Genomic DNA, 18,444 nt, shown 5'->3' with positions numbered 1-18,444 from the left:
GTTTTTTTCTAATGCAAGAATAGTAATTCTTTTGTTAATCTCAGTGAAACTTGTATTTTACACTTGTGCAGAAAATCTCTCTCAGTTTCTTTTTGTAAATTGTATGTTTTTATTTAGATATGCTGAACTCAGATGTTGGGGGAAAGGGAATATTATAGCTGATAGTGGGTCTGTACTGGTGTAAGATAAACTCATTCCTTTGCTTTAGGAAGGAGCAGATGTAGAGATCCCCATCTCACATTTTGGGCAGTGTTTGTACACTTTGCCATGTTCCTGTTTAGCCATTGGAACTGGGTTTTATCTGCAAGCTATTTATTAAGAACCCTGCCTATTTATGATAAGGGTGTATATAGCTCTTGCCCACATAAGGAGCAGTGATGGTTTTAGTCTGTAATAATTTTGATGTACGAGAAACATTCCATATCTCCTAGGAATTAAAAAATACCAGCAGCATTTGGTATTTTCTATTAATTAATAATTGTGTTAATTAATAAGTGCAGAGTGAATGCTTCAGTGTCTTCTGAGTGTGGGAATTTTAGAACATATTGTCTGATGAAGATCTTGAAAAAACACCAAATGATGTCTCTATTAACTTGTATTTCATTCAAGTCCTTTATATTTCAGTAACATTACTTTGGAAAAAAAACCCAGAAAACAGCAACTGTTTGGTAATTCATCCTAATAATGAGCACAGATAACATAGGAAAGTATTTTAGCATTGCACATTAGCACTTGATTGCTTGAAATGCTGCTTCAAAATCACACATAGATTTAGTGTGAGAGATACCAATATGTCACTATGAACAGTACTGCAAAACAATTAACAACTCCAGCTTTACTCAGTGAAGCTGCCAATTGAAAGCAACCTGAAAAGAAGTTGGATTTTGGCAGTACCAAACATATTTATTGTTGTAATATAATTCACTGTAGTTAATAATTTTAAAAGTATAGTGGAGTTCTTGCCTGACAATCAACCACAGAGTAATTACATACACATGGAGCACCACATAAAGATATTTAACTCAAGGTTTTGAAATATGATTAGCAACTCAGCATCATTGTCAGAAAGTAATTTTTTATGTCCCTTTTTCATTGAAGGTTAAAATACTTTTTGAAAAGAAACATTCTTTGAAATATTTTAGGCTAAACAACATACTTTCAGTTGTGGTTTTAGTATCTTGACCTGAGAATCTTAATTTGAACATTTCTTCAGTATGCCATAAGCAGGGGAAAAGTGGCTGCAGTAAAATTTTGATGGTTTTCAGTAATAAATGATCTGATCCTGTGACTGTGAACATACATTCAGGTTAAATGGGTCTTCTAACACAAGATAGTGCAGTAATACCTGGAAAAGAAGCATTAACTGTCCTAATGCATAATAGAATGTTTATATTTGGGGTCAGATGTACAGCAAGAGTTATCTTTTAAATTTATGTGCCATTGAGTCCTTCTGAAGTAAGCAAGAGATGAGTAATTATTGAGAGACTTTGGGTGAAACTGAGAGCCTGACAGCCTCCCAGTAGGAGAACAGAGGGGAAAATCTTCCTGTGAGGTAAATTAGGAAAACATTTTTTATGTGACATGTTAGAAACCATAGCTATTACAGGGAGGCTATGTAATCTTATTTTTATTTATTTAAAGAAAAGTTCCTTCTAAATGGAACGCATGGCAAACAAGAAGGTGACTATTACACAGTTTAAGGTAGGTCTGGATGATTTGTCTTTGAAGTGAAATGAATTGGAAACTTGCATTGCTTTTGAAATCTTGAATTCCTTTCCTGCAGGTGCTTACCATTGTAAAAGCTTTGACAACAATTTCTACCATCATTACTTGAATAAAATGCTTTTAAGAGAGCTTTTAGATGAGACTTTGAACTGGAAAAGGCATAAATATATAGAAACGTCTCTATTGGCATTATGTTTTCTATTAGCCAGCCTGTCAAATAACTGAGCTTGGCTCAGCTCTGGGCTTTGCTTAAAGACTCATTCATATGATTCTAGAGGGTGAAAATCCATTTATTTTAATACAGATTCTAGCTGCAGATCCAGATTCTGCACTGGAAATTCATTGGGTCTTGATTATCATTGATGCTTCTGAATGAATTTTACTAGTATTTGCATTTCAAACAAATACCTCCTGGTTATTAATTGTGGGTGTGTTCCATATAGATTGCCTGCATGTGCCAAATTGTGGAATCCTCTGGTGTAGCTTTCACTGTTCTTTTAAAATTTATACAGACAGGAAGCACCACAGCTGGAAGAATCCTTGGTTTAGAACTTCATGAAGCAACACTTGAGCTAATGAGGGGTTTGTATTTATAGAAGTTGCTCTAAAGAGGCACTTAGAGATTCAGAAATTAGGATTAATTATTTCAGACTCTTGATTATTCAATGGACTATGTGCTTTTCTGATCTGAGGAAATTTCCAGCTGCCTGCTGCCAGTTCTGATTCAGGTAGTTGGCTGTTGCAAGTGTCAAGTTATCTGATCATAGAAAAGATATATAATATATAATAATAAAAATTGAAATAGTTTCTGCTGCAGGGAACAGAGAGGTTTCTGGCAGGTTGTGCAAAAGGTGCCATCTGTGTATCTCAGTGTGTTTGGGGTTAAGAAATCACTTAGGGAGGATGCCCTATAGAATTTCTTAGCTTGCAGGAATTCTTCCACATCAGTATGTCCTTCAGGAACTGCCCTGGTTATAACAGTTTCACTGTCTCCTTTGTCTCAATGAACTCCCTTTGGAAATACTTCAGGGGAAGCAGAACCTTCGTCTGCTGAGGTTCCTAATGTAAGTTCCATGCACACTGAATGTGGCCAATACTTGTCAAAAAAACCCCACAAATTGATTCCAAAACCTCTGAGGAGCATTGTGAAAGAAGATGTTAAGAAGTTCTTGATCTAAGTGGAATGACTTTATAATTAACCAACCCTTGGCATGAGATGTGTATCCTTCATAGAACACAATTTGAGTTACAGCTTGAAAAATGTGATTCCATGCAGAGCCTAAAGAGGCTCATCAATATAAAGGACTTCAAGTAAAGGATTGAAAAAAACCCACAACAATAATTGAGTTATATTGGTGGTTACTTATAGAGATTTGTGTTGTGTTGATTTTCTAGGAACAGAAGAAGATAGTTTCATTTTATTATTCAGTTGCCAGAATACAGGGAAGCAACACTTATTAGCAGGTTTCCAAGCAGTGGTAGAAAAATACCACATTTCATAGAGGAAACACATTTAAACTAGAGGTTAACTAGCAAGTTTGAAATATTTACTTACTTAGAGTAGGAGACAGGAAAGTATTGCATAAATTTAAAAGAAAGTATAATTAAACCAATTAATCTAAGGTAATACCTTATTCTGCTCAATAAGCTCTGATGGGAAAATTATTAAACAAATTTGCATACGTAGAAAAAAATCTAATTTTGTCATTAAATTATATAGGTTTACAGATACATGAAGTTTCATCAATACAGGTCTAATACTATCTAATTATTTGTATAACAGCATTCTGTAAGGAAGATAAATAATAGCCTGTAGCAAATTCGTATTAATATATTAAATAATTTGGGTGATTGATTGTTTCAGGTTTCCTTTTTCTGTGTTTTCTCTGAGCCCATTAACACTTACCAGGAGTCTGTGCCACTTTTTCAACTCCTACTCATAAGTAGGATTGGATTTTTGTGAGAAATGAATCAAGTTAAGAGGCTGGTTTTTTTTAAAGAAGTACTTTCTTTACTTTCTGTCAAATCAGTGCAAGCATCAGTCCTTTATACATATGTGTGTCCACTTATTTAGATGTATTTATCATCTTCTCAGCAGCTGGCTTCCCTCAGCACTGGTGACTGTGACTGTCAGGAAAGTAATGGAATATGTTTCAATATTCCTCAATATTCCCTCTCTGTGCTTCATTCTGAGCTACAATTTCAGTTCGTTTTTAGAGATAATCGGGACTCTGAATTGCTTAACCAGATTAAGCTGAAATTGAAGAAAATTTAATTTTAATTTAAATAGAATCGTAGCAAAGCAATAGCTCACACTTTTTCATGTAGTAAATTTTTGCTTGTTTCACAGCATTAAAGTCCTTTGCCACATAATTATTGTATTGCTCTTTGTGCAAATGCCACAAATGAAGTAAAAGCGCGGTAGAAAAGATCAACTCTACTTACAGCCTAAAACAGTATTTTTGCCCTTAGGTCTGTTATTACTTAAATATTAGACTTGTTTACTGCAGTTGAAGTGCAGGCAGTGAAATTGGTGGCCTGATATCGTGTAAAGGAGTACTTGAATTTTTGCCTTATAATGAGCAGTGATGGACAACTCAACTGCAAAGCCACTTCTGTCTCCCTGACTGAAGTGCCCTTATGCACCAGGTTTGAGAATGAAGTGTTGACTGCATGGGAAAATCGTATTTGATCTTTGAGTGGCTTTAAATATTTGTTTCTGAGCAGAAAACAGACACTTGAGGGCAAATTTCAACTTTCTTACAGCACTATTGACAGGAAATAGTTTATTATGAAGCTGCAAATGCTAGTTTGCAGTCTTGCATGAAATACAGTACCTGTGACAATAAAGAACGGTGCTACATGGTGTAGAGGCAATCACAACATGAATCATCTGTCACTTCAGCAAAACAGTGCCAATTGAATTTACAAATGTGGCATCTATTTATTTCTACCAGCAGTGAGAAGGAGACTAAATTAAATGGAAATGATGATTACTTGTGACACATTCCTTTTATGAAAATAACTTCTTTAGCTCATGTTGTTGCAACAGACCATGTGTTCTTTTTATTTGTTTCTTCCAGTGAACCATATTTCTGTGTATTTATTGGGGCTTTTACCTATCAATATGATGGAGTTGTGAGCATCTGCTACCTACAGTAGAGCTGTGGTGGTGGCTCACCAGCTTTGTGTGTCCTTGAGTGGCTTCAGGCAAAAAGAGCCATGGAACTGAATTGTGGCAGTAAATAGAGTCAGAACATGGACAACACTGAGGGCTAGATTATCACACATGTTTTGACACAAGTGTTGAATGAACTTTCCAGTAATGATTAAGTGATGTAGGGGGGTTATGTTGTGCCTTTCTCACTCCAAAAAAGTCTTGGTGAGGTTTGTGTTAATACAACAGCACATCAGAACTGTGCTGCCAGGTAAGATTGATGTGCCCAGACTGTGCTCTCCAGAACACATCACTGGCTGATGAGGGTTCTCTGGTTCATGTGCTGTGTGTGTGTGTGAGCAAACCTGTGTGTTTGCAGGCCATAATAGTCTGTGTAGGCTCTGTACCATCACTCTGCTCTAGTTCACAGAGTTACAGGACCAGATGAGATGGAGGAGACCTCCAGGATCATGGAGTCCAACCTTTGACCACCCACCATGGCATTCCCCACCATGTCAACCAAGCCAGGGCACTGAATGCCATGTCCAGGTGGTGTCAATTCCTGGACACCTCCAGGGATGGTGACCCCACCATCCCCATGGGCAGCCCCTTCCAGGGTCTGACCACCCTTTCAGTGAAGAAATTCCTTCTGATGTCCAATTATTGAACCAGAGGCCTGTATGAGAGGATTTTACCATAATATCCACACACACAAACAAATTATGAGTCCCAGATACTTTGACATTTCAGGTCTATTTCTGTACATCTAACCAGACATGTCAAGTCTTCTTGATAGATGTGGATACTGTGGATCTTTGAAACCTTGAGATCCCATTCTTCAGAGACAGATGTAGACTTTGGGGATGTCAGAGGAGAATAATTTTAATAGTAAAGTGTTGAAAGGGAGGATATTTATTAGAACTGTCCACATGTATAAAGTTGTCAAGGTTCCACCACTGCAAATATCTGTAACTTTGATGAATAAATGAAACAAAGAATATTGTGCTTGATACTAACCTTTAGACAAAGCTGGTCCTCTTCTTGGTATTTTGCACATAGTTTGATTTGTGTATCTTCCATGGGCCTGCATGTTTTTAAAGAGTCAAGTCCTCTGCAGTTTCAGCTTGTGAAAACAATTTACTTGCTGCAAACTCTTTGCTAGTACTTATTGTATTTCAGTAGCACGCTTTTTATAACAACCTAGAAAATGAGAGCTGTGTTCAGTGGTTTAGCTAAGGTGCAATTGCTGTGAAGGGATAGATTTGCATAGGCATTTCTGTCCTTGTAGATTTTATGTTGTTCTAGGTATCATTTAAATTTCATTAAACGTCAGGGTAACGATCAAAATAAAACCATTGATTTCTTCTCCACTGCTCTTTTGGGATTCTTCTGACCTATGCTCTTTGTAGAAATAGGAAAAAAATAGGGGAATGGATTTCCTGCTGTGGCTGTGACCTGAGTGAGCTCTGCACATTTAACACTGTGGGATGGAACAAAGGATGGTTCCATGTCCTTTGGATCCTGTGGCAAGACCTGAGCTGGGAAGGAAATGTGCATTTCCACCCAGAAAAAAACCTTGACGACACTTTTAAAATTAGTTTTAAGTAACAATTCAAATTACAATATACTTATTTTCTGCTGAATTTTACTAGCTATAATTTGCAATAATCTCCACTGTGTTTGTAGCAATGTTCTTATTATTTAATTTGAAAAATAATCCTAAGTAGCATTTTTAAAAAATATGTGTAGGAATTTATGTTTATCACTGACTCATAATTTAAAACATGGCCCGAAATGCAATATTCTGAGATGATGCTGCTGCTCTACCCTTCTTCAACAAGGAATTATTTCTTTCAAGCATTACCTTATTTTCTATTTTCTTACAAATTTTCTTTGCTTATGATCTTCCTGACTCAAATTGTCCTTGAATTTCAGGGAGTTCAACCTAAACGTTAACCAGCTCCTCAACTCTGAGATTTGAACAAAATTATTAATTTTTCATGCTCATCTCAGGTTACACAAACTCGTTTGAGGATGCAAAGCTCCTTACAAGAGATGATTCAGAAATCATTTAGGGCCAAGGGCTCCATTTGGAGTTGGGAATGAATATTCACAGAAAATGTGCTGTTGTGCGCAAAATAAAATCCAGTTCTCCTGGGTTTGTAATCTCCTTCTGAAGCTGAATCCAGCAGTAGCACGAGTCAGCATGAACATAATAAAACATTGCAAACACATGAGCAAGTTATTAAGTAAATTAAATACCAGTGTTTGTGTATCTCTGAGGAACGCTGCAAATAGATTATGGTTTGTTTGTCTCTGTTCTGTAATCCAAGAAATAAACCAAGATGTGTTACAAGGATTTCCATAGATTCAGAATTTTAGGAATTTCTGAGCATAGCTTTTTCTCCTCTCTGTACTATCAGCAGGATTAATGGGGGTCTTGAGAACACCTGTATCTTCATTTCAGGAAACTGTCATTTGAGATTGATTTACCAGGTTATTTCTTTTTCTTCAGTAATTTTAATCAAATTATTACTGGTACATGACCACATATATCTACTTTATCTGATCTTGAGTGTTGAAAGATTAATAAAGATGAACTGAGGACTTGGAACACTTCCATTGCAATCTGGCTTTTTAAAACCACTGAATCTTCTGTGTCTTTCTTTTGATTGGGTGAAAGCTCTTTAGAACAAAATAAAAGCAGATAGAATTTTTTTTAACTTCTTGTATGCCTTTGATACACATAGTCAAAATTTAATGTGAAAATTAGCATCACTGCAGTTCCAATTGCATGCTCTACCAAAACAAAGCTAAATGATATTAACATATTTAACATTGCTAGACATGCATTATTAGTAGATTTATCTTCTTTTACAAAATTTTAGACATTAATATCATGCAAGTAAAATTAGCAATGCATCTTCTTTAAACTGCTAAAACAGCAGATGCATATTAATTATTTATCATTTTCAGCCAGAATATTAGAGGCTTTCTGTTCTTAAATGGTTTTCTTGAAGTATGCTATAATTATTTTTAAAAACTAGAGAAAAATAATAATATAAAAATTTTTCAATTGTGTTTTTTAAATCTGTAAGAGGCTTTTGAATTGATGTGCATATCTGAGTGTCATCCTGTGTCTGGCAATGACTTAGGGTCCTAGAGGACACAGATATCCCCTGGACCTGTGGCTTGGGAACAGAAGGCTTTGTGTTGAATTGGAGGAATTCCTGCCATGCCTTCCCTATCCTCATCCCAGCTAACCTCTTACTCTGCTCATTTATTTAAGAGCACTGATTTTCTGTGTGCTGATCTCATTCATAATATGGCTCCTGAAACAACTGTGCTGGCCCAATTAAACTGTGCTGAAGCCAAAATGTGGCTTTCAGTGGTTACCAACAAATCTGGAAGCATGCATCAGAGATGTTTATTGCTTTAAGAAAAGCATCCTGTACCACAGATAACATATGCAATTTTATTTCATGTTGTCTTCCAAATATGTACAGACAGCATGTGATTGTGAGTCATTGCAATGTTCACTACATGCTGTAAACAAAATAATTGTCTTCCTAAACCTGTCACTTTTGGTGTTTTCTTGCAGATTTTCTATCTCCATTCCATTCCTTACAGAGCACTATAGAGCATTTATTATTTTTAATAACAATAAATCTCATTATTGTGAGTAAACAGGAATCTATGCTTGTTCATAATCAGTATAAGGATGGTATATGTTACCTGATGTGTGTTCTGGCAGCTGCACACAATTTTGCATAAAGTAGGACCCTTATTTTACTATATTTAGTCTCCATCATTACTGGAGGAAAGGAAATCTGTATCAATGTCACATTTCCACATTTGTTGTTTGTTCCATCTATGGTGGCCATCACCAAGGTTTAGTTCATGAAGGACCAAGCTCCAAGACCAGCCTGTTAATGTGCCAGAAGTTCCTTATTTCTTGAGGTGGTTGACAGAAAACATAATTCTTGCAGGAGGTGCTGTGTGCCCTCTTGGCTGCTGCGACTCCATGGTCCCACTCCATTGCAGGATGCTCCTGCTTGGCTGCCTGGATCAGGAGGGAGAGAATTTTATTTTTTTTTTCCAATGGAACTGATAACAAATTCCATAATGTGCTTGCCACTTGAATTTAAAATATTCTGTAATATATCAGTTTTAAAATCCACCTGTGCCAAGGTTAGTTCATCAGTTTAATTTGTGTTCCCTCCTGCAGACACAAACATGCACACATGAGCTTCCCTCCAGACTTCAGTTTAACATCCTACATCTAATTTTCTGGGAGCAACCAACAGGTACATTTCACACACAGGCTTGCAGGTATAGGATGCCTGAAGTAGTATTCCCTAAGATAAATATTAAAAAAAGAAAGTCCAAATATGTGTCTGGTAATTAATAATTTGGGTTGTGCAGTTATTCTGAACATCAGAACAATAGCTTCAAGTAGTTCTGCTGAGCTCCATTGGATTAATACCTCTGCATATTTTAGGAAAGTAAAAGATACCAAATTATTTTCCAAATTAGGATTTGGATAGAACGGTTCCAGCAGTTTGTGGTCAGCTTTTTACATGCCTGATGGTTCTGAGTGTTTCCAATCTTCTCAGCATTGATTATTTCCTCACGCCTGCCTTACAGTGAGTTGTAACTGTGTCTTGAATTTAATGACAGTAGAAGGTGCTAAGCAGATATTCTGCTATCAAGGATAGAATCCAAAATTAAATACTAAAGTACTGAATATGCTGGTTTGAATTCACTATGGATGGCAAACAATAAGTTGTGCAGAAACTTAAATATATGATTAGTGGATTTTTTTAAAATAAGCTTATTTTTAAAGCACCAAGTGATATTTATTTTTGTCTTACAACCTATAAGACTTCTGTCAACCCTTTTAAATATCCACCACCACTTTTAAAATGTTGGGCAGTGTTGTTTGGTTTTGGTTTTTTGTCATATGGCCAAACCTGCTATCTGTTGGTGGAGAGTTTCTTTCACTTCAGTAGTGAGACAGGCATTTGCTAACACAGGAAAACCTGAGAATTATCTTGTCCTTTCTCTCCTGTTACATTCCATTCTTACTAGAACATAAAAACATGCTTTAGCTATTTGAAATATGTGGAAGAAATGCTCTTTCCTTTTTATGACTTAGTAGTTACACAATTGTAGGATACTTAAAAAGGAAAAAGTTTACTTCATGTCAATTGGTGTGGAAATGTTACATAATGTTGCTCTATTTTGGCCACTTTTCTGTCATTTTAATTATCAGCCTCTACAACGAGCTAAGTGGAAAGGGGGATTCAAAATGGTGAGAGCACTGGGAAAAGTGGTTTTCTTTTTATTCTTGCCATTTTATTAAATATTCTCAGAAAGGAGCAGGGAAATTAGTGAGATGGTTTTGCATCAGTGTGTCAAAGCAGTTTTGCTTTTACACAATACATGTGTTGCTTTTTATTCTGTGTATCTTAAAAAGAAACAAGAGTGACAGTATTTTTAAAGTACATTAAGTAGGCATTAAGACGAGTGATTTGCAGTGGGAGAGAGGGGAGTGATGTTTTTTTTGTCTTTCATGGTGGTTAAGCACATTTCCTTGTGAGGGAGGGAAAGAGATGACAGCAAGTTCTGGAGGGTTTGGGTTTTTTCTGTATTAGCTATAGAATATTTAGGTTTATTTTTAAGGACAGCAGAAATCTGTTTAAAGAGACAGTCTTGAGTAATACATACAGAGATTTGCATCCACTCTGTTCACAAAACGTTATGTAGACAGAATATAATGAATATACTCTGTAAGCAAACCAGTATTTCTGTAGGGTTATGGTTTTCTCTATGTTTCAGTGATGTATTATTATTATTTGGGGAGTTTATCACAGGTGGTATGATATCTTCAGTTTTCTTTTAAACCTTTTGTTAACTCCTAAAGTCATGAGAATGTGATTATTTTAAAAAGGTGTTTTTAAAGAATTCTTTTTAACTATCAGCGATGCTAAGACCAAATTGAAAAAGGTATTTTAGATCCTTTCTGAGAACTCTCAGTAGCTTGTTTCTCTTCGAGGTGATGCTCACTGCCTTTACGTTCTGTGTTTTCTGTAAATGGGCATAAACCTTTCCCAGGCACAGCCATCCTCCTCACCCATATCTCCAATCACTACCTAGTTCTGAGCATCCCCTGTCCATTTGTGGCCGTGCATCCTGAAATGCAAGCTGCCGCACCATGCTGCTGTGATTCATCATCTCACGCTCCATTGCCTGTAAAGCTGCTTTGAAATCTTCTGGCTGTCGTTAAAATCTCTGGTTGCAGAATTTCCAAGGTTTTTTGTTTTGTTTTGTTTTGTTTTGTTCGTTTTTTTACAGAAGAGAAGCAAATGTTTTTCTCTTCCTCCATATTTCTATCAGTGGTTAGTGAAGCAAAGCACTTCAAAACTGGCATATGTTCCAGTTGCAATTCTGGTGGATAATTCATAGAGAGGTGAATAAAGACATAGCAGGAAACTGCTTGTTACCAGTTCTACTCTGATGGCTCCTGCTCCAGATTCTGCTCCTCTTGAGTAACTTTTTTCTCTGCCAGGTTTGTTTTTTGGGGTTTTTTTTTTGGTTTTTTTTGGTTTTTTTTTTTTGCTTTTCCTTGCCGATATTTAAAAGTCTGAAGTTATGGTCTTCTCCTTGGCATTAATAAAATCCATTCTTACTTCCATTTTAAACACTTTGGAGTGTTCAGCGCAGCTTTTGTTAGAGGAACAGGTCTCTGACTTAATATGCAGGAAAACCTTTATGTGACTTTGGTGAGCAGTTGGGGAATGCTTTCCCAGAATTTCCTGTTCATAACTGCTTGCAGAACAGCACCAGTTTTTCTGGGTCAATATTCTGACTGTGTCCACTTTCAGCAAGAAATAACAGCTAAAATGAGTTTCTTTTTTCAATGATAAAATTTAGGAAGGCAAAAAATATGTCAGTGACTTTGTGTGGTGTAGCAGGTGGGTCTAGCAGAGGTTAAATGGGATGTGTAGGTTTAATTGAAGGTTGGTTTTTTGAGTTAGAAGAGTCTGTCTTAAAAATGGACATGGGGACAGCATTGCAAGCTGCTGTAGATGAAGATTTAATCAAATAGCTGTGATGAGCAGTGGTGGTGTGAGTTCAGTACCCAGAGCCTTCCTGTTGTAGGTGCTGCACAGATCTTTGCAGCCTCTGTCTTTGGTTAGATGAAAGCCAGAAAAACGTTGGATAACTTGATTTTTCAGAGAAATAGATCATTGTGACTGACTGCAGGACAAGCAGTGGGAGCTAACAGCTGTTGAATGTTACCAGCAAAGGTGGAGGGAAGCTGGGTACGAGTTCAAAGCACAAATAACATAAATGTCTATGACATGTAGTTTATACATCTTTGGGTTTGTCATGCTTAATACAAGATCAAGTGCTGACAAAGGACAGTGCAGGATGTGCACTGGGAATGAATAAATGTAAGAATGCCTTTTTCACAGGAATGCATTGCACTAACTGTTCACTTCAGGAACTCTGTGACAAAACCATCTCATTTGACCAAACGCACACTATTCTGTCTTTTATGCTCTAATTTATTCCCATCACGAGCTGTGAAGTCCTGCTTGGAGTGTCTATTTTCAGCATAAAACTGTTTGTCAAATTTCTATTAAGCTTAAGGTGAAAAATTAATGAGCCATTCACTTCAGATATTTCAAAACTAATACAGCTGTATTATTAATGCAGCAGAAAGTCAAAGACGTGGGTACCTACAATTATTGCTTAGTGTTCACTCACACTACTTTTTGCTCTCTGTATTTTTGGGGGAAAATCATTAAAACAGTGTTTTAGGTCATAGAAGGAGTTGTTTTGATGAATTCTGTCAGTAAGCTTTTTAGACAGTTTTAGTTGTTAACTTTTTGTTTTATCTGATCCTAGCAGAAGGTGCCTTGAATAAACACATATCGATGAAATACAATGTTCTTTCCAATCTTTCTTTGATTCTGGAATTTAAACAAAAATGAACAGAAATGTGATTCATATAACACAAAACTTAGAGAAATGCAAATAAAAGACTATTCACATAATACTGAGGAAGCTGTTGATGAAGCAATATTTTTGGGCTAGAGAAGTATGACATTGGGACTAAAACTCTGGTTTTTCAGTCTTCAGAAAGTCATTGACATGAAGATAAAATTGTACTTTTGCTCAGAAGTGAGTAGGGTATAGTGGACAGGTGTTATTAAATTGGTGTTATTTATTAAATATAAATTTAATAATTCAGAAATCCCAGAGCATGTTGTCAGTACCAGTAAGTCAAGTGATGGAGCACTGTGAAATGCTGGGCTGGGGTAGTGTCCAGGCTGAGCACTGTGGAAACTGGTGCTCAAGGTTTGTGCTTGCATTGAAAAAGAAAACACGAAATAGAGTCATTGCAGAAGTAGAAATTCAGGCCTTGCTTTCTGTGCAGAATCTTTCTAAAGATTGCCTCTTTTTTTTTGCTCCTAAAATTAACTTAATAATTGATTAATGTATTTTCCTCCTCACTTTACAGTAAGTTCTCCAGGGACTTTCTGGTATTAATAGTGGTTCTAGGCCTGGCTCAGTTACATTGTTAGACTTGCAGAGAAGAAGGAATTCTGCTTCTTGGAAGAGTTTCATGTTATAAAACTAAATTTCATTAGAAGCAAAATGGCAAATTTAAATTATCCTTCAAGCATTTGTTGTTCCCACAGAATCTGAAAGTTCTCTGTGCTCTGAAGGGTTTGGCTTCCAGCAGAGAAAGTGCCAGCAAGAATCCCCAAGTTCTTGCAGTGTGTTGGTTTCTTTCTGAAGTTACACTGCTCTGTTTCACTCTCACTACAGCACCAAGCCCATGAGTATTTTAAACCTGAATGATTAGGCTTTAAGTAGCAGCCCTGGAAATCTCCAGGTTTTTAAATGTGCCCTGGAGAGATTGGTTTTGGATGGTTCACTTTTGAAATCTGGTCATGATGCACAGTGCTTTCCTCAGCCTCCTTAACAAGTGGCAATTAAATGCCTGGAAGAGAGAAGGGAACTTTGTTTCTTTGTTGTTTTTTTTTTTTTAATTTTTTTTTTAAAGCATTTTTTAGTATTAATTCCAGTAGTGTTTTTTTCTCTGTTAGGAGTTCATCAAGTTTAGTTACTAGAGAATTTTAGAGAATTTAGGTCTGGCAAAGATGTCAGGAGGTCATCTAATGTAGCACCTTCCCTCAGGGAGGGCATCAGCCATATCTGCATCACTCCTGACAGATTCCTGACAGATGTTTGCTCACACTTTTCTCTAAAAACATTTCAGTTTAAGACATTTTATCACCTGCCTAGGCAAGTCTTTATGAATTCCTCCTATTAGAAAGTTTTTCTTCCAGATAAATCTGCCCAGATAATTTAAATCAGCCTTTTTATATAGATTCTTTTTTCTTTTTCTCCCATACTTCAAACTCCATCTTCTATCATGAAATGATTAATTTTAAATATGGAGGGGTTTCTCCTGTAAGTTGTTCTTGAAAGTGTATCTTTCACAGCTTATTCAGGTGTGAAGCTCAAGTTGTAACTGGAGAAAGGAGAGATTTTTCTCATCTGAAATGTTTTGAGCTTCATTGCCCCTGTAATACAGGCTGAAGATTGACAAACACTGGAAAGAAAATAACGTCTCAATTGCACATCTCTGACGGACTTTGTGGGATTCTTTTTGAGTGCAGAAACAGACTCTCAAAGCTTGACCAAACTGATTTTGCTGTCACTTCACTGATGTGACAACTTTAAGAGATTTTGAACCCAGACCAAGTTTGATGAGACAAAGGTTTTGTTTTTTGGGGTTTTTTTTAATTATATTTTGAACCAGCTTTACCTTTCCACCTAAAAATTTGTCTGATTCTTTCAAACTGAGCACTGATCACCTTGCCATTGAGTATTAAAGGTGAACAATACCATTTGTTTTTCCGTAATGAAATGATACAGCTTTGGTCAATTTTTTCATGAGGATTATAGGTGTACTATAAAAAGTTTCATGAGTTTCTAGAACAAAAAAAAAAAAAAAAAAAAAAAGTGGTTGTGTCTAGATTTCTTTTCTTTTTCTTTATACTGTGTTTCAGTAGTAGTTTAATAGAAATTTACTTGGAACCTGCTGCTGATTGCTGAGAGCCTCCTCCCCCTGTGCCTGCAGGCACACAGAATGTAAAGGATGCTTTTGGGTAGTAAAGAACTCGACGTTGACAGGAAATGCAGTGTTTGTTTCACAGAGGTCTTGGGGAGAGGCCTTGTATTCTGAATCTCTGGCTGAAGGTTTGGACACGATTCAGCAGGGGCAGGGACATGGTGAGGCTCTTGCAGGTCCTGCCCAGGCTGTCAACCTCCCCTCCTTTTCTGTATGGGCTTTTCATCTGCCAGAAGAGTTCCTGCTTTCCATGGGAAGAGATGATCCCCATAGACATCTGAAATAAGAGAAAACAGCTGTTTTTTCTGAAGTGTTTCAGAGCATTTGTGCGTGCAAAGTTGGGTTGTTTTTTTATTTTCCCCCGCAGTTCTGTCAGTGTGTCTCCCAAAATATCTCATTATCTCATCAGAAACCTTTCCATGATCAAGTGTTAGACAGGCATGTGTATGCAAACTCACTTTTTTTCAGTAAAAGGGAGATTTTAATACTTTGCATGAAACTGCTGATTTTGAGAGGTTTATGCTATGTCTGTTTAAGATGTTTCAGCTGTAATGAAGTATTCTGATGTTTTCTGATCCATACCTTTCTCCACTCAATGTGTCTGTTTAGTACCTTCTTATTCCAGACCTCCTTCACTTGTTCAGTTTTTACTTGAATTTGAAATTTATTGCTGACCAGTACTTCCATATTTCAGTGAGTCCTTTAACTACAGACCAATTTAATTTCTTTTGTTTAATTCACAGTCTAATATCTGCTCAGACTCATTTAACAGTTTCTTTCTTGTGAAATTATTGCCCAGATACCATAATATGTACATGTAATTTTGTAGTACCTGTTCTTGAAGAAGCTTTTTAATTTTTTTTTCAGTATTATAAGCACAAAACAACAGCTGCTTATCTAAATCAGTTGTTTTAATTTGTGTGGGAGAGATTTGCATTTTTGTGTTCATTTTCTGAAGGAGAAAAATCTAATTTTCATTTACTAAATTGCTCTTCCCTTTCTGTCATTTTAGATGGAAGCTACAGGCAGAATCGACTGAACCTCACAACGCTCTTGGTACAACCAATTTCTGCACTGCTTGCCAGAAAACTTGTTTCCCTACCTGAGGACACTGCCCAAAGAGACAGGTGTACACCCCTGCACCTGCCAGCTGCAGGTAATGCTTTTCAAAATCCACTTCACCTTCGGGATGTTCCTCTCAGACTCCAAATCCTATGTACCATTAACTATACCATTAAGGTTTAGCTGATTAAGGGTGTGGTTTGCTTAGATGCTTTCTAGAAGAGGCTATGAACAGTCTAAAGATTATGCTCCTAAAATCTGATAGATGGAAGTTGTGGTTTTAAAAAAATAATAGAAGGCATTGAGCACTAATTCTTAATATTGACTTAGAACCTCCTCTGTGTGGATGCCATCTCTAGGGAGGTTTGTTAGTGCTGCAGCTTGGTTTGTTAGGCCTTATTGTACTCCTAATAATATGATTTTAACATTAAGACATCAGTAGCTATAGTATTCTCTGGGTTATTTTTCTGTTTCTGGAATAATAACACTTAAATTCTAAATATGTTCCTTAATTTGTACATGCCATAGAGCAAACAGTGTATTGTTAGCTGAACCCTCAGGCAGCTTTTTCTCCCAATTTTCACCAGGAAAACATGCATCATGATAAGAACAAAATACCTTGAATAGAGCCAGATGAATGCACTCATAGTATCTTCACAGAAATAATGCCATTAGCAAAGTCAAACAGATTATTGCTTGAAAAAACTTATTGCTGATATAGGAAGGGGAAAAAAAGTAAGACTGCAGTGTTCCAGCACAGTGTTTCACCAGAACATCTTCCAGAGAACATTCTAGGTGAGGTGAATGTTTAAACAGTAATTCTTCACTAAAAAGTCTTCAGTTTTGTTTTTTAGCTCTCCATCTTTCACCATAAAAAAAAAAATGATTTCATTATAAGCCCCATTTAAATGAATTGATTTGAAACTGTGGTCTTGGAAAGGAGGAGGCAAATTAATTTAGCCACTGTATCCTGTGCTACACACAGTGATGATAACAGTAAAAACAAATTTTAAGGGCAACCAATGTAGTATCATGTGCTGTATCCCTTGTTTATTGCTTTTGGAAAGTTATTGTGGAATAGGAGGGCAATACAACAAGTCATAAAAAAGGTTGATTAATTTTATGACTTGTATTAGCATTTGTAGTTATACATACCAAAAAAGAAAGCAGAAGACCTCATGTTTCATTGCTTAAGCTGTTGTGGTTAGGCAGGACTATTGTTCTCCACACATGGCTGACTGGATTTTTTAATAATGAACTTTTAATTTTAAAAATTATTGTCCTCACAACCAGTAGAAAAGGCAAAAAAGGCCATTTTGGAAGGAACAAGGGCTTAACCATTCCAGGTAGGCTGCATGAAGCTTGTTAGTATTGAAGGATTTTCCAACAGCTGAAGTGCCTGGAGCAAAGCCTGGATTTGGGCTGGAAAATGACACTCATTTTAGAAAGATAAAAGGCTGCACAACGTCTGTTTCTCAAAAAGCTTTGTCTGGAGGCTGCAGGGCAGAATCACCCTAAAGGGCAGCTTATTCTACTTTTTCTGTGACAGGTGTGGCATGTCTGTTTTATTTCCCTGAGAAGACAGGAATTCTGTGAGAGGAGAATTTCTGGAAAGAAAGAATATTCCAAGCCAGCAGCCTAGTGAGAGCCAGTCCGTGTCTGGTTTACTCTGGGTGAACACAACTGCTTGTCTGTGATTTCATGTAAAGCTTCTGAACCACAGTAATCCATGGGGGATTTTTTAAAAAGTCTTAATTTATTGAGAAAATAGGGACTGAGAAGAAGCCTTGTATAATTCTGTAATGTGTTATGATATATTTTTTCCTTGAATTAATGGTGAAGCTGTTGATGTTCTGGAGCACAGAGTGTGCTGTTGTTCAGCAGCAGCCTTAATGGAGGAGATAAAAGCCTGGTCTCATGATAAGAAATGGTGTAGAACTATTTAATACTAGTAATAGCTAAAGAGATAATGCTGAGGACAGCAATGCATTAGAGAAGAGCAAAGGTTGAATTTGCAGTCTTCCTGTTGATTTGACGAAGCTTAAGAGAGAGATTTCACTTCTGACGTGGGACTCATCATTTATCTGTCAAAAGAGGTGAATGAGCAATTCAGATGATTGGTTGGCTTGAATTTGTTAGGATAAAATGATCATCATTCTCTCATCATTATGTTTCAAAAAGCTGAACAGCAGATTCATCAGTAATGATTAAACATTTATATATAGTTTTCTCACATTGCTGCTTTTTTTCCCTTAGCCTTGCAGTTTTCAAGAGACAAAATGTGACAGAGGGAGTGGGAGGATAGAGGCAAACATCCCTCACAGATTGAGTGCTCAGGACCTAA

At 36.6% G+C, this 18,444-nt stretch overlaps 1 protein-coding gene across 1 annotated transcript in view; it reads left to right on the top strand.

Moving 5' to 3' along the window:
• NAALADL2 (N-acetylated alpha-linked acidic dipeptidase like 2) overlaps positions 1-18,444 on the top strand; it is a 214,795-nt gene that overhangs the window by 100,488 nt on the left and 95,863 nt on the right. The window contains exon 6 of the mRNA XM_054515927.1: positions 16,051-16,194. Within this exon, the coding sequence (XP_054371902.1) occupies positions 16,051-16,194 (144 nt within the window). The remainder of the gene's footprint in view (positions 1-16,050; positions 16,195-18,444) is intronic.

The sequence above is a fragment of the Molothrus ater genome, chromosome 10 (assembly GCF_012460135.2).
Source record: "Molothrus ater isolate BHLD 08-10-18 breed brown headed cowbird chromosome 10, BPBGC_Mater_1.1, whole genome shotgun sequence".
NCBI classification, from domain to species: Eukaryota; Metazoa; Chordata; class Aves; order Passeriformes; family Icteridae; genus Molothrus; species Molothrus ater.
Note: the sequence above shows the minus strand (reverse complement) of the source record. Positions and strands in the feature narration are given on the sequence as shown.